This window comes from Lepidochelys olivacea (genome assembly GCF_965140295.1).
Source record: "Lepidochelys olivacea isolate rLepOli2 genome assembly, chromosome: 7".
Lineage (NCBI taxonomy): Eukaryota > Metazoa > Chordata > Testudines > Cheloniidae > Lepidochelys > Lepidochelys olivacea.
Window position 1 is genome coordinate 117,854,506 of NC_140417.1, and position 24,618 is coordinate 117,879,123.

General features: G+C 46.4%; 1 protein-coding gene across 3 annotated transcripts in view; it reads left to right on the plus strand.

Annotated features, from left to right (window-relative positions):
- XPNPEP1 (X-prolyl aminopeptidase 1) overlaps nt 1–23,615 on the plus strand; it is a 44,453-nt gene extending 20,838 nt beyond the window's left edge. For all 3 annotated transcript variants that reach the window (XM_084635295.1, XM_084635296.1, XM_084635294.1), the window contains 12 exons: nt 108–318; nt 5,886–5,975; nt 10,127–10,177; nt 11,703–11,761; nt 12,642–12,719; nt 13,612–13,683; nt 16,215–16,275; nt 18,333–18,402; nt 20,111–20,284; nt 21,214–21,290; nt 22,196–22,294; nt 23,063–23,615. In XM_084635295.1, coding sequence (XP_084491421.1) covers nt 108–318; nt 5,886–5,975; nt 10,127–10,177; nt 11,703–11,761; nt 12,642–12,719; nt 13,612–13,683; nt 16,215–16,275; nt 18,333–18,402; nt 20,111–20,284; nt 21,214–21,290; nt 22,196–22,294; nt 23,063–23,191 — 1,171 coding nt within the window. In that variant the 3' untranslated portion in view covers nt 23,192–23,615. The remainder of the gene's footprint in view (nt 1–107; nt 319–5,885; nt 5,976–10,126; nt 10,178–11,702; nt 11,762–12,641; nt 12,720–13,611; nt 13,684–16,214; nt 16,276–18,332; nt 18,403–20,110; nt 20,285–21,213; nt 21,291–22,195; nt 22,295–23,062) is intronic.
- The last annotated feature ends 1,003 nt before the right edge of the window (nt 23,616–24,618 follow it).

Consider the following 24,618-nt stretch of genomic DNA (forward strand, 5'->3'; position numbering starts at 1 on the left):
CTCTCCTTTAAACATGATTAGAACAGTGTGATTTCCACCCCTTCCCACTTCCATCAAGCGGAAACACAAGTCACACCCACGTGCTCTCTGCTGATACATTTCTGCAGGCTGTTTATCAGTGGCGACCGCATGGCAGACCCGTCCACGAGGGAACATCTGCTGCTTGATTCCGCCCTGGAGGCTGAGTTTAAAATCCAGGTGGTGCCGTACGAATCTGTCCTGACGGAGCTGCAGGCCGTCTGTGTGGGTCTCTCCCCCAAGGAGAAAGTGTGGCTCAGTGACAAAGCCAGCTATGCCCTGACGGAGGCCGTCCCCAAGGTTGGTGTGTCCTGGCAGGGAAAAGGACTCCTCCTTCAAACCCAGTCCTGTGATGAGTGTTTTTAATTAGGGCACCTGCTCAGCTTCCCATCAGTGCTGGGTGCTGCAGGATGGCTTTGACGAGAATGCCAGACTATCAGAGGGTTGTTTAATGAGGGGGTAGCTGTCCTCAGGGCAAACATTCCAGCTTGTTAAGCCGATTTACGCTAAGAATTCTCAGATTCAGGGTAAGACAAGAACAGGGGAGGCAGAGGGTTGGGGAGATATGTGTAAACTAGGGTCACTGCGCATGGATCTTGAGCATGTCCCATGCATGGCATAGATTAAATACACCCAATTGTTCAGGTGTAGATAGAACCCGGGGGGTGGGGAGGGCTGTGCTTGGTGGGAGGATCTGAAGATGGCTCCCCTTATTTGTTTCAGTGGCTTGTGGTAGAGGGGCAAAAAGCAGATAGTCAGGAGATGCAAGAGCCAAGGTAGACCACATTTGTGTCCACTCGGCGAGGAATATTATGAGGACGCAGATTGCATGAAATGGCTGCTTATCCCTGTGATGGGTTAGCATGACTGCACAGGGACACTGTTGATATCAGAATTGTTTTGTTTCCTTTGTACTTGATACACCTCAGTATTGTGCTTGTAAATGTGTTTTCTGGGACTCCTTAAGAAGGCCCTATCCCACATTGCCCACTGTTCTGATACAGAGTATAACAGTCCTTTCTAAACAGGAAGCACTTATTCAAAGCAAACATACCTAAAATATGCTCTAGAGATTATTTTTGGGAAGTTCTATGGACTGTGTTATACAGGAGGTCAGACTAGATGATCACAGTGGTTCCTTCTGGCCTTGGAATCTATGAAAAAAAGCTATAACTACAGACAAATTAACAGGCTTCCACACATCTTGAGTTCCAGCTGTGTCTCCCTTGTTCACCAGAGTCTGTGCACACTCTGGAACTCCACCACAGAGAGACATCTAATGGCTAAATAATACACTGTAAGTAAACATTACACTCAGCACTGTTGTTGAGAGCAAGAACTTTTGGGCAATTTCCAAATCTGAATGTGCCATGTGGGATGGGGTTAGGAGGACCAGATGTATTAATGCAGTCACAATGGTTCTAGCTTCTCGTTCGCAGAGGAGAAGTGGTTGCACTCTGCCCCAGTTCAGCTGGACCTCAGCTGAAGGACCTTGTCACAGATGTCATAACCAACCAGTACAAAGAGTGGATGTAAAAAGCTCGGGAGAACACATGAATCAGCAATAGAATGGGATGTGTTTTGTAGCTTTACCCGGTTGGATTAATTACAGTAAGGGACCTTTGGGGCCTAAGCTACTGGGTGAAGATTTAAAGAAGAGTAATTTTCATGATGGTGACAGATACCAATATAGGACATCTAGGACCTGGATCTTCAGAGAGGCTGAGCACCTACATTTCCACAGAGCTAGGGCAGCTTCCTCCACTCCACCCTTTGGAGGTGTTTCAAACCTGTCAGAGGGTACTTCAGTCCTCTACAGGCCCAAGAAATCCTTGGTCCCCTTTCCTGAGTCTGCAAGCAAGGGTGCCTATGGGGAAGGGCAATTTGCCATGTAGGCTCTTGCCCATCAGTACTAGAAGACACCCGCAGCTCACTGCACATAGGCCACCAAACAGCCACTAATGGCAACAGTGAGGAGCCATTATGGATTTGTGCTCGTGACCAAGAGTGGAAAAGTCTCCATTGCCATCCCATCCCAGCCTTTGCGTTCCTTTAAAACGACCGTTCTCATGCTGTCCCTTATTAAGGCTGTCACTGGGGCAGGCTGTGGCCCTGTCCACGTCAGATTAAGAGGTGCTAGAATAATCAGCTGGGTGGAAGGGTCACTCGTGGAGGGCCTGGGTGAAACCTGGGGTGGGGTTTTCGGAAGTGCTCCGTGCTGGCCTCTCTCTGCTCCCATTGAAGTCAATGGTAAAACTCCCCTTGTTTCCCAGCACTTCAGAACAGGCTTGGGACACAGCAGCAGAGTGGTCAGGGAAGCTGTCGCTGTTGTGTGGCTAGAGAGGTGCTCAGAATCACTGAGGTGGGCCCTACGCTGGGCATCGTTCACCAGCATAATCACTTGATTTTAAGTATAGTCGTCTAGGTCCTAGCCACCCCCTTCCTGTAACTAATCCCACGGGATAATCTACAAGGCAGCTCTACACTGACCACTGTGTCACTGAGCCGTTGTGCTCAATAACTACCATTTTGGGTGGAGGTCATTTTTAATCCTTGTCCTGCAGTCACTCTCTGCTGTGGGTAGTTCCTAGTGACTCTAAAGGGACTACTCAGTGTAATGAGCATTTGCAGGGTAGGGCTTAAAGTTGCAGTTTGGCTGAGAGACCAGGGTTGAAGGCCCTTTTCCTGCAAAAAGTGCCATGGGATTTTTAAGAACGGCCTAGGTTTTATGTCTTCCGAAAGAAACCTCTCCAGCTGCAAAGGCCGTTTATATATCCCCCTGTTGTCTATTTAGTTATATAGACAAGCTAATATCTGCCCTGTTCAACATGCCAGTTACCGTGGCCAAGAGAACAGGTACTGTGTATTATTTTTTCTCTAACAATGACGTTTGATTATGTATGTTGGCTGCTTCTCTGCTCCTTGTGCATTAGGACAGATGGGGAGATTGTAAAGCTTTATCATTTACACAGCAACAAATCTCTTCGATATATGATGGAGCTCTTTGTATCTTTCTGCCAACTCTTAGAAAACATGTGTGCTTTGCCTGATACAAAAACAAATCATCGGGATGTAGAACATGTGTAACCCAGATAAATCTCTCTGCCTCTTTCCTTAGTCAAACCTGGCCTCCCGACAGCATCAGATGCATTGTTCTGCGCCTGTTGCTGCTGCCCTGAAAAACTGCTGCAAAGTACTAAAACTCACTCCAACACCTCGTCTTAGAATAATTGGGGCTATTCATTTTGGGCATGAGAAGCAAGGGGTCAACACTTCACCTGGGGCAAACCAGGGTAGCTCTGTTGATTTCAGTGAAAATATCTTCTGCCAAATAGGGAAGCAGAACCTCAGCATGGATAAATTGAAATAGCTCAGTTGAAATCTGTAGCAGGGTGCCATCCCAGAGCACCTCCCCAGGGCCTGGCATGGCCCTGCAGGCAGCTTGCCTTCAGTTTCCCCCTTTAGTTCTTTGCAGTGACTGAGACTCAGGCCACAGTATGCAGGCCTTTTCATGGGGCCTTCATTCCTTCTCTTCCAAATACAGAGACTTTAACTCCTTTGGGCCCATCCCTCTTCTTCTTTGGTCAGGAGTCCCATAGCCCTCCTTCTGGGGCCTGGGTGATCGTTCAGGCAGGCTTCTGAGGAGTCCCACAGCATCCCTTCTCAGGGCTGTTCTTATTCCAGTCAGCTGCAGCCTTAAACCAGCTGGCCCCTTTTTTACTTAGCTCTTTTTCTCACTGGGTTGGAAGCGGTCAGTAGGCAGCCCTGGTTCCCCTGCCGGTGTCTCCCTTGTTATCAGAGAGGAGGCAGCATATATATGCTGCCCTCCTTCCCAGGGCTCGTCCTGGTTGGCTGGGAGAGAGGGGATCCTTGCCCCACCCTGCACTACAAGGGTCCTGGTCCCTTAAAGAAACAGTATCCTGGGTTTTCGCCTAGCATTAGCTGTTCCCGTAGGACAAACCACCTCTCTCCTCTGCCTCTGCCCTTCCATAGGCCTTTGTCCACTCCAAAATCCCAGGAACCTTAAAGGGACATGCCTTGGAACAGGGGTTGGCTGAACCCTAATCTGTACTACACTTAAAGGGGACAGCCCCCTGTTGGAAAGGCAGTGCAGTTATGGTCCTTTATACAGCTCAGGCTCTGGCCCGTAATAAGTAATTTAGGATGATTATTCTTGATTATTAACTTACATTATCTTAGCGCCTAGAGGCCTCAGCTGAGATCAGGTGCAGCACAAACGTATAGTGAGAGACAGCCCCTGCCCTGAAGAGCGTACAGGCAAAGAGTGGGAAGGGGAAAAAGAGTTAAGTGACTTGCTCAAGGTCAGTCTTCAGGTGTCTGGCAGAACTGGCCATAGAAACCAGGCCTCCTGAGTCCCAGTCCTATATGACTTATATCAGCCGAACGTCCAAGCAAGGGTACGGTAAAGCTCACTGTGTAGATTTATCCCGCTCCTCTATCAAAGCCACATATTGCTGGTGTAGGCCAGAGGCCAACATAGTATATAACAAAGACCCTGCAAACCCTGTATTGATTTGCTTGCAAACGTGCATAAATATACTTTTACAGGAAGATAAATATACCCCGACGACATATCTAAAAATGTCAGCTGATGTACTGCATAGATTGGAGACTCTTCTGACTGATAAATGTAATTTCAGAGGAGCATTCGGCACTTTATTTCCTCAGAATGCAGCAGTCGTTCTCCTGCTACTGTAAAGTGTTCGGAAATGGTAAATCATCTAGTGGTCAGAGCAGAGGACTGGGAGTCAGGAGACCTGGGTTTTATTCTTAGCTCTGCTACTGGCTTGCTGTGAGACTTCACGCAAGTCAGAATTTTTTAAAGGCTCTATTAGTCCCGGGTGCCCAGCTAGACTCTTATTTTCTACTATGTCCAAGCATAGATCTGACACAGTGGATACTGGCAGTGGGAGGGAACTGGTTGTGGATCCCTGATTCAGAGCCATCTGGCCCTGGCACAAGTGAGATCTGCAGAGGGGCCGTCTTTACTTGGCATCGGTGTAAAGTCCCTTGGGGTCGTTGTGCCAGTGGAGGATTGATCAAAACAGAGCTCTCCTCTGCCACACCACCTCTGGGGTTGCCAACCCTACAGGACTGTCCTACCGTCTCCAGGTATCAAAGATTAATCTTGAGTTAAACATGATGTTGCGATGAAATCTCCAGGAATATGCCCAACCAAAATTGGCAACCCTAACCCCCTCTCTCTTCTAGTCTCCCTCAACATGCCTTCCCCTTCCCTTTCTCTGAGGATGGGTGGCGGCTGGGCTAGGAGGTGATGGAGCCACCTCCATCAGTCTTATGCCAGTGGAAAGTTCTGCCCAAGGGGGATTCTCCAGTGGCCACCTCTGTCTGCTTTAAGGCCATTTTATGGCACATGACCAGAGAGTCGAACTGTTAGGGCCTGATTTTTAGGAAATACAACTCACCATAGACTTCAGTTAGAGCAGCGAGTGCTCAGCCCCTCTGAAAATCAACTCCTACCTGTCTCAACTGGCGCACCCCAGATTATAGGCGATCGTTGAAAATTTGGGCCTAAACCTCTTTGTGCCTTAGTTTTCCAGTGTGCAGCTCAAGGCTAACCGTTCTGACATACTGCATGTGACCGTCATGGCTCTTAGTTCGTTCCCTGAGTTATAATGAAGGCGGTAAACTCAGAACAGGGACCATTCCTCTGCTGTGTTCTGGCCAGCGCCTAGCAAACCAGCAGCAGTCGGCACAGAACAAGACCGTTCGCCGAAGGCTGTTGTGGAAGTACAAACTGCGGTGATGCGAAAGTCGAAGATGTTCAACATGCAAGATCGTGCAGTTTGTATAATTAGGATGTAACCCCTGCCTCTGTGCTCTAGGCTCACCGCTACCTCACCCCGTATACGCCCATATGCATCGCGAAAGCCGTGAAGAACACAGTCGAAGCAGAAGGCATGAGACGAGCACATGTAAGTGACGCACCGAGTGCATTTCAGATAATCTCCCAGAGCTGGGGATTATGTTTCCTTTTCAGGGTTGGGGGAGTGTTTCAATTGGTCTCATGTCTCGGATTAAGAAGCAAATAATACTTTGGATGTTTCCCGATTCTTTCCTAAGCAGACCTTCTGTCACACACCTGCTGCTATTAACTGGGTCTTCTGCCTATTTGGCGCTCCCTTTAAAGATTTCTGAATCCTTCCTGTGCTCTCAGACATTGCTTGGGGCACAAACAAGGCTTTTCCATCCCTTTCTATCATGCTCTTTGCTGCAATGGCTGCCTTGGTGCATTTCTATACCCTAACTTTTTACAAGGACCGGGTGTTGGCTGATTGCCCAACCCCCAGCCTGGAAGAGCAGTCCACTGCTTGATGTCTGCTCCCTTCCCTTTGGCCTGGGGGACCCTACCAAGTGTTGAAATCCCCACCGGGATAGCTCGCTATAACACACAAGCCTTCCCACCACATTTAAAGCCCCAGTGAAGACTTTAAAGCTATGAATAACATGTATAGTGGTGTTAGTCACCATACATGTTCTCAGCGGGAAATATACAGCGTTCCAAACCCATATTTAGCAGGTGAGCCCTGCAAAGCAGAGATTGTCCCTTTGCTAGGTCTATACTATGCCAGGGCAATGTGGTCCTGATCTGTATTGGGGTCTTAAGGGACTGCTGCTGTATAACCACGAACTACTAATATCATGGGGTAGAAATAAGGAACCAAAAGTATACCCCTAAACCATAGTAGTGAATACCCTGGCTGAGAGTTTTATAAGGGACTAATCATTTTGGATGCCTCCATTTTTGGGTGGCCAAGTTGACGCACCTGAAATGGGTCTGATGGTCCGAAAGTGCTGGGTTCCCCGCGTTGGAAAAAATGAGGCCCCCTTTAAGGTGTCTCATGCTGGGCCCTTAAAATCGCTGGAGCTGCTTTGGAAAATCATGGGCTCTTGTTTCTCCAGTTCGCCCTCTCATCTATAACCATCAGGCATCGGGCATCAATCTACTTTATTTTATGCCACTTTGGGCTCCGGGACCCCAAGCTTGGAGCATCCTTGCCCATTGTATTATTCTGATTTCCAGCAGTGTCCACAATGTGCTAGGCACCCTCCAGACATAGCAATGCTTGCTGTACACACTGCCCGGCAGTCCCATGGCCTTCACATATATTTCACATTTGCAAACAGGGTATAGTATTCCAATGAAACTCTTCATGGGTTTGGTCTGTCAAGGTGCTAATATCTTCCTGAGCAGTGGGGAGCCCTCATCTCTCAGCTCAGAAGGGGTGCTCAACACCTGACAGAAGCAGGCCATGTAAACATTTTGGGGATTGGCCCTGCTTTGAGCAGGGGGTTGGACTAGATGACCTCCTGAGGTCCCTTCCAACCCTGATATTCTATGATTCTATGATTCTATGTGGAACCTGCTAACACAAAATGGCTCTCGATCCCCCTCCAGTGGCTAATCCATCTATGCAGGTTTATGAATCTGCTACTGCCTTTGAGCAACAGCATGTGACTCCTTGCTCTCAGGCAACAGAAGACCATTTTAGATCCAGAGGTCCTCTGTTATATCCTTGCTACTGATAAACTATCCAGGGTGGTTGCAAAGGGACTCAGAATGCAGTCACTTCAATGGGAAGAGCAGGAGTGGGGTGACACATACCCGAACATCAAAAGAGAACAATAAAGGAGCATCTAGAGCAGGGGCACGAGACCAAGAACACCTGTGTTCTAGTCACATCATTGCCGCTGACTCCTCTTGCTAGTCTTGCATGTATCACTTCATCTCTCTGTGCCTCATCTTACCTATCAGAAAATGGGGATAAATATACTCAGGCCCATACTTCACAGCACGCATGTTGCAAGGCATAGGTAGTATTTGCCAAAGGCTTCACAATCCTTGGCAATAAGACCCTATCCAGCTGCAAAGCTTTATTAACGTTTATTTTACTGATCTGGCACATTTAATCAAAGAATGTAATCAGAAAAATGTGAATTATAATTGTGAATTGTTTAAGAACCACTTTGCCAGATGCCCAAAAAGCCACAATTGAGGAAGAAGGTTGTATTGGTTAAAAATTTGACCTGGTTTAGAGGGGAAGTGAAGGCAGCTATACAAAAAATAATATGTAACAATGGAATAAAGAGGAAGTTGATAGTAATGATTATAAATCAGAAGCTAGGAATTATAGAAAATTGATAAGGGGAGCAATGGGATACAAAAGAGACACCTGTGGCCAGCAGAATTAAGGACAATAATAATGAGTTTAATTACATTAGAAACAAAAATAATCCTATCAATTGTATTGGTCCAATATTGGAAAAAATGGTAGAATTATTATAATCATGCAGAAAAGTTAGATGTGCTCAATAAGTATTTCTATACTATACTTAAAATAAAAAGATGTTGTAGTCATATTATATGATAACACGCTTTCCATTACACTAATATCTTAGGAGGATGTTAAACAGTAGCTAATAAAGTTAGATATTTTTAAATCAGCAGGTCTGGCTGTCTAGCATCCAAGAGTTTTGGAAGAGCTGCCTGAGGAGCTCACTGGACCATTAATGTTGATTTTCAATAAGTCTTGGAACACTGGAGAAGTTCCAGAAGACTGTGAGAAAGCTAATGTGCCAATATTTTAAAACCTGGGTAATTATAGGCCTGTCAGTCTGACATCGATCCCGGGCAAGATACTAGAGTGGCTGATATGGGACTCAATTAATAGAGAATTAAGGGAGAATAACATAATTAATGCCAATCAACATGCATTTATGCAAAATAGATCCTGTTTAACTTATCATTTTTTTGATGAGATTACAATTTTGGTTGATAAAAATAATAGAGTAGATGTAATGTACTTAGACACCTGTAAGGCGTTTAACTTGGTACCACATGATATTTTGATTAAAAAACTAGAAAAATATACAATTAATAAGGTACTTATTAAAAGGATTAAAAGTTGGCTAACTGATAAGTCTCAAAATGTAATTGTAAATGGGGAATCATTGACAAAGGGGTGTGTTTCTAGTGTGGTCCTATAGGGATCAGTTCTTGGCCCTCTGCAATTTACATTTTTTTTAATGACTTGGAAGAAAACATAAAATCATCACTGATAAAATTTGCAGATGACCCAAAAATTGGGGGCGTGGTAAATAATGAAGAGGACAGGTCACTGATACAGAGTGATCTGGATCACTTGGGAAACTGGGCACAAGCAAACAATATGCATTGTAATATGGCTGAATGTAAATGTATACATCTAGGATCAAAGAATGTAAGCCATATTTACAGGACGGGGAACTCTATCCTCGGAACAAATGACTCTGAAAAAGATTTGGGGGTTGTGGTGAGTAATAAACTGAACCTAAGCACCCAATGCAATGCTGTGGCCAAAAAGGGTAATATGATCCTGGGATGCATAAACAGGGGAATCTTGAGTGGGTGTAGAGAGGTTATTTTCTCTCTGCATTTGGCATTGGTGTGACCGCTGCTGGAATACTGTATCCACAGTTCAAGAAGGATTTTGAGAAATTGGAGAGGGTTCAGAGAAGAGCCATGAGACTGATTAAAGGATTAGAAAATATGCCTTACTGCAATAGACTCAGGAAGCTCCGTCTGTTTAGCTTAACAACAACATAATGGGCTCTTCAGTCTGACAGAGAAAGGTATAACGTGTTCCAATGGCTTTAAAATTCAGACTGGAAACAAGGTGTAAATTTTTAACAGAGTGCGTAATTAACCATTGGAACAATTTACCAAGGATCATGGTGGATTTTTCATTGCTGACAATTTTCAAATCAAGATTGGATGGTTTTCTACAAGATCTGCTCTAGGAATTATTTTGGGGAAGCTCAATGGCCTGTGTTATACAGGAGGTCAGACTAGATAATCACAGTGGTCTCTTCTGGCCTTGGAATCTATGAATGAATTTCTGGTGCTTGCATTAATCAGAGAAGTTAGAGGCTAGACAGACTGCTTAGCTCTCTTACCTCATCTCCCTGCCAGTGTGCCCTGTGTTAATATCTGCTTGTCTTTGAATAAAAAAGACTGTTTCCATTGCAGCTTTATAAATCTTACGTGCACTCAATTACTTTTTCTTTTTTACCCATTTTAATATAGATTAAAGATGCTGTCGCTCTGTGTGAGCTCTTTAATTGGCTAGAGAAAGAGGTATAGTATTGATTTTTCATGTTTTAATGTAGAGATTTTATTGCATAATAACATTTTTCATTAGCATAAGCTTTTCAATACTATGAATATTCTCTTGATCAGTTCTGCTAGGAGAGGAAGAAAAAGCACCCGTTTTTCTCTGATTTTGAGGCTGTGGTTTGGATTCTGGTTTCCATCAAAGGAATGAGCTTTGTGAATCATGCTCACATTTATTAAATGTGGTCAAAAGGCAGATTAGGCAAACTTGCCTGAGGGGGTGAGGAAGGATCTGTCCAGGTCCTAATATTGGAGGTACTATCCGCCTGCTGACTTGGTGTAGTAGATCGTAGAATAGTGTTGTATGTTACCATGCAGTGCTACAGAGACATGCTGAAGATAATCTGTATTGCCCAGTGGCTAGGGCAGTTTAGGTGTCTAAGTCCCACTGACTTAACCTGTTTGGGTGCTTTTGTGAATCCTACTAGGTGCCTCTCTGCATCTTTAGATACCGAAGGACCTTTATAAACCTGGCCCTAGGTCATGTGACTGGTTTCCTGCTCTGCCATTTGCCCACTGTGTGACCTTCGGCAAATCACTGCATCTGTGTCTCCATTTCCCCCTCACCAAAATGGTTAAAATAAAAGTGATCTTATTTTTTGTGAAGTGCTTTGAGATCTGTTTCTAAGGGCACTATCTGAGCATGGGTAGCTTTTATATATAAGTATTGTATGTTTTAATAATATTTCCATATGTGTTTTATTAGCACCTTAGATGCAAATAAGTATTAGTGCTAAAAATACAGATTCTGGAAATGGAAAGAACTGGTTAAATCTGGTTTGATTTTCACCATTATTTGTTCTGAATTTGTACTTTTCAGCAGAGTGTCCGATCCCGGAAAGGGCTGCTGCCATGTGTGGCATTATTCCTATGCATAGTCTCATTGAAGTCAAGACGTGCTGCAGTAGCTGTTTGCACATCTGGGGCCTAAAACGCTCTGATTCTGCACTGGTCAGTTTCACTTCCTGGCTCTGGCACTCTTAACACAATGCTGCTGAGTTTGGGTTTCTATCACTGCAGGGCGACAGTGAAATAAAACTCCAAAATGTGAATGTCCCTGTAAGATAAGGTTGTGTAAAGGCTAAAGATAGAGCCTCTTTCACAGCTTACTGGTTTCCTTTGCTAGTTGGCTTCCGAGGCGCCAACTTCTCCAGTTCCTGGGAGGTGCTTGATCCCTGCTCCGCCCCTTCCCCCAAGACCCCACCTCCACCCCACCTCTTCCTGGCCCTGCTCCTCCCCCTCCTGTCCCCAGTGCCTCCTGCATGCCACTGAACAGCTGATCGTGGCGGGGGGGAAGTGCTGGGAGGGAGGGGGATGAGCTGATTGGCAGGGCTGCTGGCAGGTGGGAGGAGCTGATCTGCGGGGCTCCGATGGGTGCTGAGCACCCACTGTTTGTTTTTTTTTTTCTGTGGGTCCTTCAGCCCTGGAGCACCCACTGAGTCGGGGCCTATGGTTGGCCTGATAACTTAGCTCAGATCTTGTCCATTAGGTTATGAAGGGATCTGTTACTGAAATATCGGCTGCGGACAAAGCAGAGGAGTTTCGCAGGTAAAAAAATAAAACCAAAACCTCCATCAGGGCGTTTTCTGGGTGGCTTTTTGATTCATATTCTGTGTTAATTTACCCTTTCCCTGATGCATGTTATCTGAGAACAAGCCGCTTTCCTAGGGTTGTATTTGGGCACTAGAAAAAGAGGGTTTGTGTCTGCTGGGTTAGGATCTCTTGGGAGGAGCAACTCTTGTCTTGCTGGTTCCCATTCGCCACCTCTCCTGGCCTTCCTCTGCTGCTGGTTACTGGCTTCTCCCTTTGGCGGGCTGATCATGACACTTGCATGGGGAGGCAGGAGGCTCTTGTGAAGTTGCAAGATGGAGAAGATGATGCTTCCCCAATTCACAGGGTAGTTGTCAAGGGAAATTCATTAGGGCTGGATTCTCCATGCTCCTAAGATCAAGTTGTGCCTCATAAGCAAGATGAGCATAGTGGAGAATCGGGGCCATTAATGTCTGCAAGGTGCTTGGATACTGCAGGGATGGTGCTATACAAATGTCTGAAAATAAATAACGAGTAAGAAGCAGGTGTGGTGTCTGAGGGCAGAGATTTGGAGCTGGTGAGGATGTTGGCTCCCTAGAAAGTGTGGAGGCCAGGCGATTTGGGAGAAGGCAGGACTCCAGCTAGATGGGAGGTTAGGGCTGAACGTACTTGACTCCTGTCTCATGCTAGATCCACCTCTAAGCTTGTCCTGATGGCTGCGGGACTGAACTGATCTTTCTGTGGAGTGGAAGGGTTTGGGTGAGGTGAAATGGAGGCAGGGAAGAGGTTGGGAGGCTAACTAGAGACTGTTTTATTATCTGAGCTGTGCTGGTGACACCCACCTGCTCTGGTGCGTGTCTCTCACTCACATGTGCGTGTTCACGGTGTTTCCTTTCAGCCAACAGAACGGTTTTGTTGACTTGAGCTTTGCTACGATTTCGAGCACGGGTCCAAACGGCGCCATCATTCATTACAAGTAAGAGAAGCGCAGCCCCTGTGCTCTTCAGCAAATGCATATACAATAGTCTGCATTGCTTCCCCACGGAGCTACAGCCGAGGACAGAAGACTGAGATTATTTGGTTCAGACAAGGAAAAATATATCCCTTTCGCTCACCTTTTTGCTTTATATTGGCCCAGCTTCCTTCCCCAGCAGATACGGATCCCAGTGCACCACTTGGGATGCTGACGCTTTGATGCCAATGTTGTACCAGGACTTCATGGCCAGCAGAGGACCATCCCCTGTGGTGGCTGGTTCAGCCTACACAGGTGACTCCACTCCAGTGTTTGAATTGGAATTGGAGGTGAAGGCAATCGATAATTTAACCCAGAGCCTGGATCAGTCGTCATGGCTGTGCTGGGGCAGTGAAGAGGTTCTCTGCTTCCACCATAGCATCTCCCAAACCTCGGTCTGCAGAGTTTCTTCTGAGGGGAGAATGGGTTGGCCCATCCTGGCTGCCTCCTCCTGATTTCTTGTGTTATGAGGAAACTGCTAGTTATTTTGCAGCACGGGATGGCTCCTGATGGCAGACAGGGAAGAAGGGGGGTGTGTGTGTGGTTCATTCAGGAGCGTGGGGAGATGGGTTACCTGAAGTGTCTAGGAACTTCTTCCTTCTGAAGAGGGGAAGGAATGGGGGAGGCAGGGGAACTGTGCTGAAATGGGGCCCGGGGGCGTATGTTGAAGAATGGGCAGAGAGGAGGAATACACTCATCCACATCCCACGGCTCAGGTGCTGTGCAAATTCCAGCATTCAGGGAAGAAGTTGGAGCCGACCGATCTGAACTGGCGCTTGCTGTTGTCATTCAACAGCTGCATTGGGACGGAAGTGTTAAAATGACAGAACAAACAATTTTTCATTTAATTCAATAGGCCGGTTCCGGAGACCAACAGGGCTTTGTCTGGGAATGAGATCTACCTCCTGGATTCTGGCGCTCAGTACAAGTAAGTGGAAGAGGGTTGCTGTAATTCTTGTTTCAAGTAGAATAAAAAAACTTTTAGGGTGTAATCTGTAGGGCGGGAATCTCCATTGCTTTGGTGAAGCTTCTAAAGGGCTAGATTTGGTGCTGACTAAACAACTTGATGAGCTCTTATTTTTAAAGAACACCTGTCATGCAGGTCTTGTCTCTGTGTCCTGAGCATAGCAGTTGGTGGGAAATTGCACAAGAATGTTTAAAAATAAAATCGTTTCTAGGCCACACACTTTGACTTTAGCTGGGGTCACTGGACTGTGACAGGAATAGGTGGCTTTGCTGGCATTCGTAAAGGGGCAAAGGTTTCAATGGGCTGTTATCAGTATTAGGGCTCACTGATATGACAGTTTACAAAACTGTCATCAGGTTGCCGCCCCCTGGGCACCACGTCACAGCTGGGCCCAGTGCTGCTGACGCTCTGCCTCTGTGTCCCTGATGCTCTGGTGGCTTATGGCTCGGCCCTCTGGCTGGGTCACTGTGAAAGTTCAGCCCTCCCCTTCCTTTCTGGATAGCAGAGTTTAATGTCACATTCCCCAAAGGAGTTAGAATCCCAGCTGGGAGCCCCCCTGAGGTTATCCATCCACCTGACCTCTGGGCTCAGCTTTCAGACCCCGCCCTTCCCCTCAGATGGGGCACCTCTGCCCTGGCCTAGCTTAACAACCATCGGCAGGTCCCTGATGAACCCAAACAGTGCAATGTCTGGCCTGCCTTCTCTCCAGGGAGGTTCTGACTGGCCACAGCCCCACTCAGTTCTTGGCTTCAGTAGACTCCTCTCCCCAGGTGAGAGTGGCTGGACTGCCCTCTCTCCTAGCCAGCAGCAACCGAGCAAGCTCTCCCCTTTCCAGCCCCTTTCTGCAGCCCAGGTCGAGCCGATTGTGCTCGCCACAGCTCGTTAACCCTCCCCAGTCCATGTGGGATTTATGTACCCCATCACAAGAATGGACAAAGAGGGATTCCCTGCCCAGAAGATCTTGCAGTTGAAAGGTAGGATGGTGCCTGAACAAGCTGGCTGTGCCAGGTCAGGAGCAGACCAGGGAGGGAGATGTGACTCATAGTTACAACTAATCTTTGATTCTCCCGTAGGCCCAACGAGGATGTCATCTACTAATGCTCTTGGCCAGCAGCAGGTTACTTCGCCCTCCAAGCTGTCTCAGCTCAGCTAGCTGGTGCCCTGGGAGCAGAATCAAATCCCTGTCCATTCCCCACTCCCATGCGTGGGAGGGTGGGGTTACAGCCCTGCCCACCTGCCCCTACACTTCAACTAGTGATGCAGATAGCCTGCGCAACAGAGTAAGGACATGCTGGGCAAGTAACCATGCTGCCCACTGTTAAGATGATGCCAACAGAGGGCTGTGTCCGGGACAAGGGAGTACTATTGTGTATTCACTTTGAAACCTAGTGTTTGCCTCTCGATGACCCATGGAGTCATGGAGATTGAATTCCTGTCTGATCCCTAGAGGTAGCTAAGGTATGAGCCATACTGCTGGGGAAGCTTAGTGTATGCTGTACTTGTTTGATAGATCAAATTGGTGGCCTACGGCTCTGTGGCTGTTACACCAGGATCTTTCACAAGCCCTAACTAAATACATTAAAGGCGCTTTGTTCAGCAAGGGAGTGGGGTGGACCTGATCTCTCCTTTGAGAGGAATTGTCTCTTTGGCGCTTTGGCTATTGTTAGCAGTCATTTATAAAGGGCTTTGAAAAGGAAGCACGTGAACATACTTTGATATGATTTTTACAAGTTCTTCTCTTCCCCCCGCCCCCGCAGCAGACTAATTAAAAATTCCTTTAGTGTCACAGTGTAAAGCAGCCCCTTGAATAAACTATGAGTTAGACATTGGTGGTATTTCTCACGGTATGGGGGCAGAGATGCTGAGTTTGCCACTGCTGCGGAGTTAAATTCTGAATGTTTTAGGAGTCCGACCTGTGTGGGCCAGGGTCAAATGTATGCGTACGGATTGACAGTTCAGAAATAACTAGTGACTTGGGGTTGAATGCCAAACTGGAGATACCTTATGGGGTCTCATTTTCAGAGAGCAGGACTTCAGTGCTTTCTGAAAGATCAGGGTCATTTGAGGGTCTCAAACTGGGCAGCCCCAATCATTACTCTCTTCCGAGTATTTATCCCGTGGTTAAAGGGGATTTACGTGTCTTTTTGAAGCCATTAGCTATCACTTATGCATCTGTTTTTGCATGCAGTTGTGGATTTAGTCTGCTTCAAAACCACCCTTGATACCAATGACATGTAATGGTTCCTTCTCAGTACTATTGAGCAGCATTTGAATGTCCATCAACACTGTTCCATACTGTGTTCAGGAACTCATTGATAAGGTCAGATGGGACCACTATGATCATCTAGTGTGACCTCCTGCATAAATCGGGGTGTAGAACACTTTGATTCAGTTACTGGAAGTGACTAGCATTGCAGCTTTATTGTTGGGGTAAGATGTATTCTCTCCATTTGAGCTTGCGTTTTGTGACTTCATTTGCTCTTGTTTCAAAGGGATGGTACGACGGATGTGACTCGGACCATGCATTTCGGCACTCCGTCGGCTTACGAAAAGGTAATTGGACATCTTGTGTTTCGAGAGCAGGCTCAGGGCATTAGAGAGATTTTAATGATCGTTACTTTTTGAGGAAAAAGAAAAAGGTAAAAATGATACAAGTGGTAGAAAGCTACCTACTGACTGTGGAATCAAAGTAGCTCACTTGGTACCATCCATTTGCTAAAAAAATCGGTGAGGATTATTAGATTCCAAGGCCCGAAAGCACCATTGTGATCATCTCATCTGACCTCCTGTATAGGCCAGAGGACTCTCCCGAAACAATCCCTGGTTAAAAAGGAAGCTGTCAGGATTCAGAGCTCCAAAATGTAACCTAAGAAAATATAAAGAATAGCACCTTCCCCATCTCAGAATCCACACTTCCCACCTAGAAAACGATCCGGCTTCCCCCGGAAAAGTTCAGTGGCAATGTGCCGAAAGCTCAAACCACCTTGCTGGGTAACCGAGCCACCATCACAAAGCTCACATGGTAAGGCAGGGCATCAAGGGCTTGTCTAACAAAGGAGTCGCACTGGTTTCACTTACATCGGTTTAAAAATCAGCTCTTTGTGTGGATGCTGTTACAGCACATCCTCAGCAGAGCACCCCCTTTCAGCATTATGTGGCACAGTAGCCACGCAGCCTCAGGTTCCCAGCTGGGCTTCCCCTGCTCCGCCTAGCCTCCAGCACCTTCTGGGGTGCAGAGATTTAGGCCTGGTCTATATAACGACGTCGCTCAGAGGTGTGAAAAATCCACGCCCCGAGCAGTGTAGGTAAGCCTACCTAAGTCCCCGGGGAGACAGCTCTAGGTACAAGTGCCTGGCCTTAGCCAGCCTTCTGTCCCACATCTGCTCTCTCTCTCTGCCTGTTCCTTCCCCAGCTGAGCCTGGCTCTAAACCCCTCCCTGGAAGCCTGACTCCTGCCCCAGTTGTCTCCATTTGGGCTGCCTAAGTTTTCTGGAACTCATTAACCCCTTCCTGCCATCCACGGAGGCTTGGGTCCCCCATTGCAGAGGCTCTTATATTGGTTTCAAACTGGCATACGCTGTTATAGGCAGTTTTAAACTGATATCAGAGAATTCACACTGGGATTTCAGCGATGCCACTAAATCTGTTTAAAATCCCATCGTTAGTTAAAATGAATGCAATTTTGCATTTATACCAGGCCTGTCTGTCTAGGTACTTTCAGTAGAGCTCCTGTTTTATGAACTATTGAGGCGTTCATATAATCAAAAAGTTCATAAAAATAGAACATCTTAAAATTACTGTGGGTACGGTGCATAAATTGCCATATGGGTGCAATGCATCGCATCTTGCCTTTCAAGCCACTAGAAAGCTATTTCCAACATGCTGAAGGCATAGGACTGTCAAGGGATGTCGACTTGTTCTTGGACATCATTTTCTGTTATGAGATTTATTTTTTGCCTGCTGTTGGGAAAAACGGTTTGTATAACTGGTGGTTCGTAAGACTGGTGTCCACCTGGCATTCGGTTTGGAAGGCTTCAGTCCAGTCATTATTAGGGCCCTACGAAATTCACGGTCGTGAAAAATGCGTCATGGACCATGAAATCGGATTTCTCCCGTGAAATCTGGTCTTTTGTATAGGGTAAAAGTATACAAAAGTACACAGTATTTCTGAAACTGGAGGTCTTGACCCAAGAGGGGGTCAGCGCGGAAGTAAGGTCGGCAATACTGCAATCCCACCACAATAATCTTGTGACCCTCTTTTGGGTTGGGACCCTCCGTCTGAGAAACCCTGAGTCTTAACGGCTTTACATGTTTATATTTTACATTTACATTTGCCATTTTATATTTGTTACAACACCGTGAAATTTAAGATTTTGAAAATGCGATGTCCGTGCGATTTACAAAAATGGACCATAAATTTGGTAGGGCCCTCGTCATTATTGATCCTCTCAGTCTGTATCTTTCTCATGCTTTGCTTTAGCATCACCTATTTTATGGGTCTTAGCTGAGCCTCTGTAACGCTCTGCTGACCTAGAACATGCAATCCTGTTTTCAAAGCGAAGAAGGAGGTTGCTTTTTATCTTCACGTTACTCAGTGCTTTTCATTGGCAGGAATGCTTCACCTACGTCCTGAAAGGTCATATCGCTGTGAGTGCAGCCATCTTCCCTAACGGAACCAAAGGTTGGTCGCTTGCTTTGTCTCACTTCGTTCTGCAGCAGATGGCTCAGACAACTGAGGTGTTTAGAGAATCATGTGACCATTTACAAGAATATTATGCTTGACAGATACAAATGAAGTCGGCAGACATGGAAGTTTTGTCTTTAATTGTGTTTCTTTGTATAACCATACATTGCATCATATTTATTGATCTAGCTCCTTTAACACCATTTGGCAATGAAACTCTTGGACTGGAGTGAAGGGAATTTGTATCTCTCTCTCACTCTAGTTCCACGGGTGTAATATTTTTATTGCTGAGTTGGATAGCAACAAATCACTGGCCACCTAGAACTTTACAGTTGTCTGGGTACTGTATAACGTGGCCACAGCCTGAGCAAGCAGAGATCTCAGATCGCCTGCATCAAAAGCAGAGGTGTTCATCGCAAGCTAAAGGAGAATCTCTTGTGGGTGTTAGCAGTATAGGGCCAATGACACACAAATAAGATATTCTGATTCCATCCTGTAGAGGGCAGTGGCACACACACATAGCAGCCAGTTCCTTGCAGTGTTGTTCTGTCTCACATAAGATACGCAACAAAGATGTCTCTTTTTCAGTTAGGCTCAGTTTGCATTTCTGATGTATTGCAAATACAGGCCAGATTTTCACACCTGGATGCTGACATTGGGCAGTCAAGCCCCAGATTCTGGTGCTCTAGGGAACTATTAGGCATGTGTGTACCAGGGTGAGGGAAGGCCATTTTGTCCTCTTAATCCCATCCCCAATTCTTCTGCCTCCAGTATACCTACAGCAACCACCTCCGTGGATGAGCATTCTGCAGGGGCATTCAATCTCTGGATACTCTACTGAGAGAGCCAGGGGCTGGTGCGGGTTGTTTTTATGAGGCAGACACTGTTCTGAAAGGCCAGAGGATGTCGACCCTGGAATTCTGTAGCTGGGAAGAGACTTGGCTTGCTACCCTTGATGCTGAGTGTGATGGTCTCACTGCCCCGAGACACTCTCTCCTAGTTCACAGTAGGCCCTTTATATATACCTGGTCCAGCTCCCACTGGGCTGGCCGCAAAGATCTTTCACAATTAAATTACCTCAAATGCAAAAAGCCTTGATTGCAAAAGTCCTTCCTCCCAGTGTTCTTTTGGGGGTAGTTTCTAGCTATCTTCCCAAGCCTGGGAAGGGCACTCCGGGTCACCCCTTTTCCTCCCAGTATTGAAGGTCTATGGCAGACATGCCCTTTGTATTGTCACCTCTGCATAATGAGAACAGGGAACATTTTGTCTCCCTCTCCAGGGTTTTTGTCTTGATTGGTTGGGTGACTGATTGACTGGGAGAAAGGGGAGCCTTACCCGACCCTGCCAGTAAAAGCTCACCTCGGGCTCTTAAGTAAATAGTCATCTCTTCTCCCCAAGACTCAGTCTTCCTCCAGGACCATTTCCTCTCTCCTCACATCAGCCTTTGCTGTCCCACAGGGTCTTTGTTTGGTTGAGTCTACTGTATTTGGAACGGGATAGCCTGGACCCCTATTCCTCTTTTTCCTTAAAGAGCCACTATACCCCATTACAGGTCTGTTTTATAACTTGCACCAAGCCGGTGACTTGGTTCTCTCTTTCATTTATGCTCTGGTGTCCCGTGGTAAGATCTGCAGGTGCGATCGTCAAAGACTGACTTTGTGCAGCTGGAGCCCTCTCTAAATGTCTCTCTTTCGCTGGCTTGCAGGTCACCTTCTGGATTCCTTTGCCCGCTCTGCATTGTGGGACTGTGGTTTGGATTATCTTCATGGCACAGGACATGGAGTTGGGTGTTTCCTTAATGTGCACGAGGGTCCGTGTGGCATCAGCTACAAAACCTTTGCTGATGAACCCCTAGAAGCCGGCATGATCATTTCTGATGGTATTTAGTGTCCTTGACTATATTCTGTAGTCAGATGAAGACCGCTGTGTTAACAAGTTGCTTAGGGAACAAATCTGAAAAGCAATGAGGGTGGGGGGATGTTTCCTGCCTTTCCATTTGCCAAGTAATTCCTTGTTTAAGATATCTAGAGAGAGACCAAATCCCATTATACCTGGAGTCAGGTGTCTTAAGGCGCCATCTTTCTATTGTGATACTACAGGCCTGATTCTGCTCTCACTTTCTCCTGGTTTACACCAATGTAACTGTTAAAGTCAATGGAACTATTGCTGGCAAAGCAGGTTGAGAGGCAAACCAGAGCCTCAGACATATTTTCCCATTCTTCAGTGGAAGGATGGTCTTATAGTGACCACATAGGAATGGGCAGCAGAACTTGTAGGACCTAATCCACGGACTGTCTGTGTGTCCTTGGGGCAATTGTTTAACCTTTCTATGCCTCAGTTTCCTCCGTGGGAAAATATGGGGATAATAATACTTAGCTACCCTGTGTATGGGGGCGGGGGTGGGGGGTTTGTGAGACTAAATTCATTCAAGTTTGTGAAGTTGAGATCCTTACATGGAGGCACTGTGTACAATGGGCACCCCTTAAAACAGACTGGGATGTTTTGGCGTGTGGTAACTGGATGAGTAGCGTTGGCAGAATTCCGGTGATTTAAACAGATGTGACACACACTTTGTATTCTTCTCTTGAGGTTGGAAGGTGACTCCCTAAACTGGGGCAGCCTGTCACCTTGCTTGGGCTGGGCATGCAGATTAGACGGAATGGGAAATTTGTTCCCCTCCGTGGGTGCCAGATGTCCAGACTATTTAGCTATGCAGATGAACTAAAGCCCCAGGAGGAAATTCACCTGTTGTGATAAGCGGCTGTGCTATCCGGCAGGGAATTGACTGATTATTGTCTGTCTCTGCAGAGCCTGGGTATTATGAAGATGAGTCTTTTGGGATCCGCATAGAAAATGTGGTACTCGTGGTCCCTGCCAAAACCAAGGTGAGTGACTTCTGAGCGTGCTCAAGAAGCACCTTATCATTTCTCGGTGAGCTGGTGGTTGTAAAAACACGAATCTCTCATGGATTTTGAATGAAAAGCCTGGAACTGGAAGCATGGAAGCAGGTCAATATTGCAGGCAGTGGTACCCACAGGTCTAGTTTTCCCACGGGGCTGGGTTACTGCACTTGCAAATGTTTCACTCAGGGAAAACGTATGAGGACTTTTCTCTGAAAGGAGACTGAGTCCCAGTCTCTTCTTGTAAACAGATATAATGAGGACAATGCTGGTGCTGCTGTGATCTGCACAGCTCACTAGAAAAGATCAGGCAAGGTTAAAATCTGTGCAGCAGAATCCTCCTAAGTGTCCTCTCTCTGCTCTAGAGATCCAGGGCTTGAGTCTCTGCATTCCAGCCTCTTTGTGTCACTGCGGGGTTGTAAAGCTAATGGGTCTCTCCGCAGCTGGATTTTCCTAGGCATGGCAGGGTCTCCAGCTGGAGTAGAGCCAATATAGTCGGCTTCAACACCCACACCTGCCTGGTTGGGGGGATTATGCGTTCATTAAACACAGGTGCTTTCAAAAAGGAACATTTAATTGTCTGCTAAATCTCTTAGGGTGAAATGTCACTAGAATGCCAAAATAAGCAATTCCAGGTAGCTGCCCCTCTACAAGACGATCTCAGATTTGGGCTTCAGGGATCTGATCTGAAGCCCAAATGTAGACTTCCATTGACTTCAGTGGACTTTACGTCAGGCCCTCCCACATTTGGAACGCCAGCCAAATGTTTTCCCTTCTGAACCATGCGTAAGCCATGCCAAGCACCGGGGTTGCACATGTTGTACAGAACACTCCTATCCAGCTGGAGCAGTTTCCAATGACTAAGGATGTCTTTCCTCGTTCCTTTGCAGTACAACTTCTGTAACAGAGGGAGCCTGACTTTTGAGCCGCTAACCCTGGTTCCGATCCAGACTAAAATGATCAGTGTCCCTTTACTGACACAAAAAGAGGTAAGGGAAGTAGTGATGGAGGGGAGTGGACTCATTCTAAAGGGCCAAAGGATCCTTATCTCCCCTTCATCTCTCAGTAGACTACCTTCCTGCTGGCGGTGATTTCACTTTGGCAGCTCACCTAAACTAATCTCTGCTTGACTCTCCTCTTATTCCCTACGCTACCAGCCCTATCATGTTGCTACCTACTTCATTTCCTTTGCTTCAGCCCTTCTATAATGTTGACCCCCCCCACCTAGAGTAGCCCTCCCCATCTCTTTTCCAATACTTGCCTTCTCTCCTCTTCCTTCCTACCCTCTCCTGACCAATAGCCCCACCCACGTTCCCTTTTCTGCATGCATGTTGCATGCAGTATCTTCATTGGCTGTCAGGCCCAAAATGGTAGCCCATATCTAGGTGTATAGTCCCATTCAGGGCAGTGTATGTAATAACTCCAGGGCTCTCAGGCCCAAGTATTAAAAAGTGGCCACTGACTTTGTTGGAGACACCCATTTTTAGAGATGCTAAAGTAGCCACGGATCCAACTGAAGGCAAAGAGCATCAGCACCTCTGAAAATCAGGTCCTAGGTGCCTCAGTTTTGACACCCACAATTACAAGCCATTCCTGAATATATGGGCCTGGCCCTTTTCCCTTCTGCTCTCATGACCCGGTCAGTTCCCCACTGAGAGCTGACGATGTTGCCCATGCAAAGTGCAGGATGAACAGATCAACCTCCGCTTCCCCTCTTCTTGATTTGCATTAAACGTTGCTCCTGTCCCTTTCTCTAGTGCGACTGGGTGAACGATTACCACCGGAAATGCAGGGAGGTGATTGGGGCAGAACTGAAGAGCCAAGGACGACACGAGGCTCTCCAATGGCTCATCAGGGAGACAGAGCCCATCACAAAAATGCATTAAAACCAACTTTTTACATAGTGACAGAATCATTCAACCGTAAAATCCTCTATTCCTCCGTCCCTCATTTTGAAAAATGAATGTGGATTGAGGAAGAGCCTTTGAGAACCATTTGGAAATAGGGGAGGGAAGGGGGCTTTTTGTTTAGCTTTTCTTTTGTGGGGGGACAGGAGCGTTCCATCTGTGAACAAATTGTCTGATAATGAGCAAATCTCAAAAGTGAAGTCTTCTGCTTTTGCAATCTGGGCCTTGCTGAAACAATCACTCGAGGAGACAATAACTGGAGTGTTTTATACATTTGATTTATCACTGTGAAAACCCAGTGGTTTTACATTCTTGGGTTCCAGTTGCCAATACACTGCTGATGTTAACTGTTATGCTTATGAGCCTGTGTTTCTGATCAGCTAATAAAAGCTTCAGAGCCCTGCTTTGGTCTGTTGCCTTCAGTCTCCCTGGTCTGTCAGTGATGTAACGGATTTAATTGGCCGTTAAACTCAGAGCCAACCCCAGTCCTCACCCACCACGGGCACACCTGGCTTGAAATACATAGACACACCTTTCCCTTGGAGTTGGGGCAGGTGTTAAGAAACATCATAGGAGTATTCTACTTTGTGGCAGATCTCTGCACAGCATTGCAAACAAAACCCTATGGAGGTGTGTGAATGCAAAAGGCCACAGCTGAACCGCCTGCCCGTAGGCTATAGTATTGGTCTGTCTACTTATATGGTGCCAATCCATGCAGTATATAAGAGTACAGTGTCATGGAATCATAGCCCTTCCTGTGGTAGGTGTTTAAAGCAAACAGCTAAGGTGGACACGAACCAAACAGGCTTTCACAATGCATTGTGTTCATAGCTCAAGTTCCAGCTCCGTCTGCCTTTGTTTACCAGGGACTTGCTCTGTCTGGATCTCAGTACAACACACAGACATCTAGTGGCTAAACAATAGACTGCAAATAAACATTATGCACAAGTGCCCTGCACCCTGCCTCAGTGATGGAGAAAAAAATCCCATCACTCAGTGTTTTTTGCAACGAAAGCAGAGTTAGGCTCATAATGTGTAATGATATTGTCACACGATCTTCACTAAAGCACTTGAATTAACAGTCCAGCCTCTCGCTGGAAACAAATTCTGAAACCTCTTAGAAACTGCAGGAAAACCAAGAGTTTTTCCAGCCAAGCCGTAGGTCTGATGATGACGAGATGCTGCCAAGCCCTTGTAGCTCAAATGTATTTCTGTAATTTTTTTAAAAGTGAAAACAGTAATTAAGCCACATTAAATGACATAAGTTTGTTTAAATATTCCTCAGCAGTGCTGGAAACCCAAATGAGGTGCAGGTGCCTGAGAACCTGCAAGTGAAACTGACTAGAAATAGGCAATGAAACCAACCAATCTCATCATTACACAATCCAAGCTGAGGAAAAAACCCA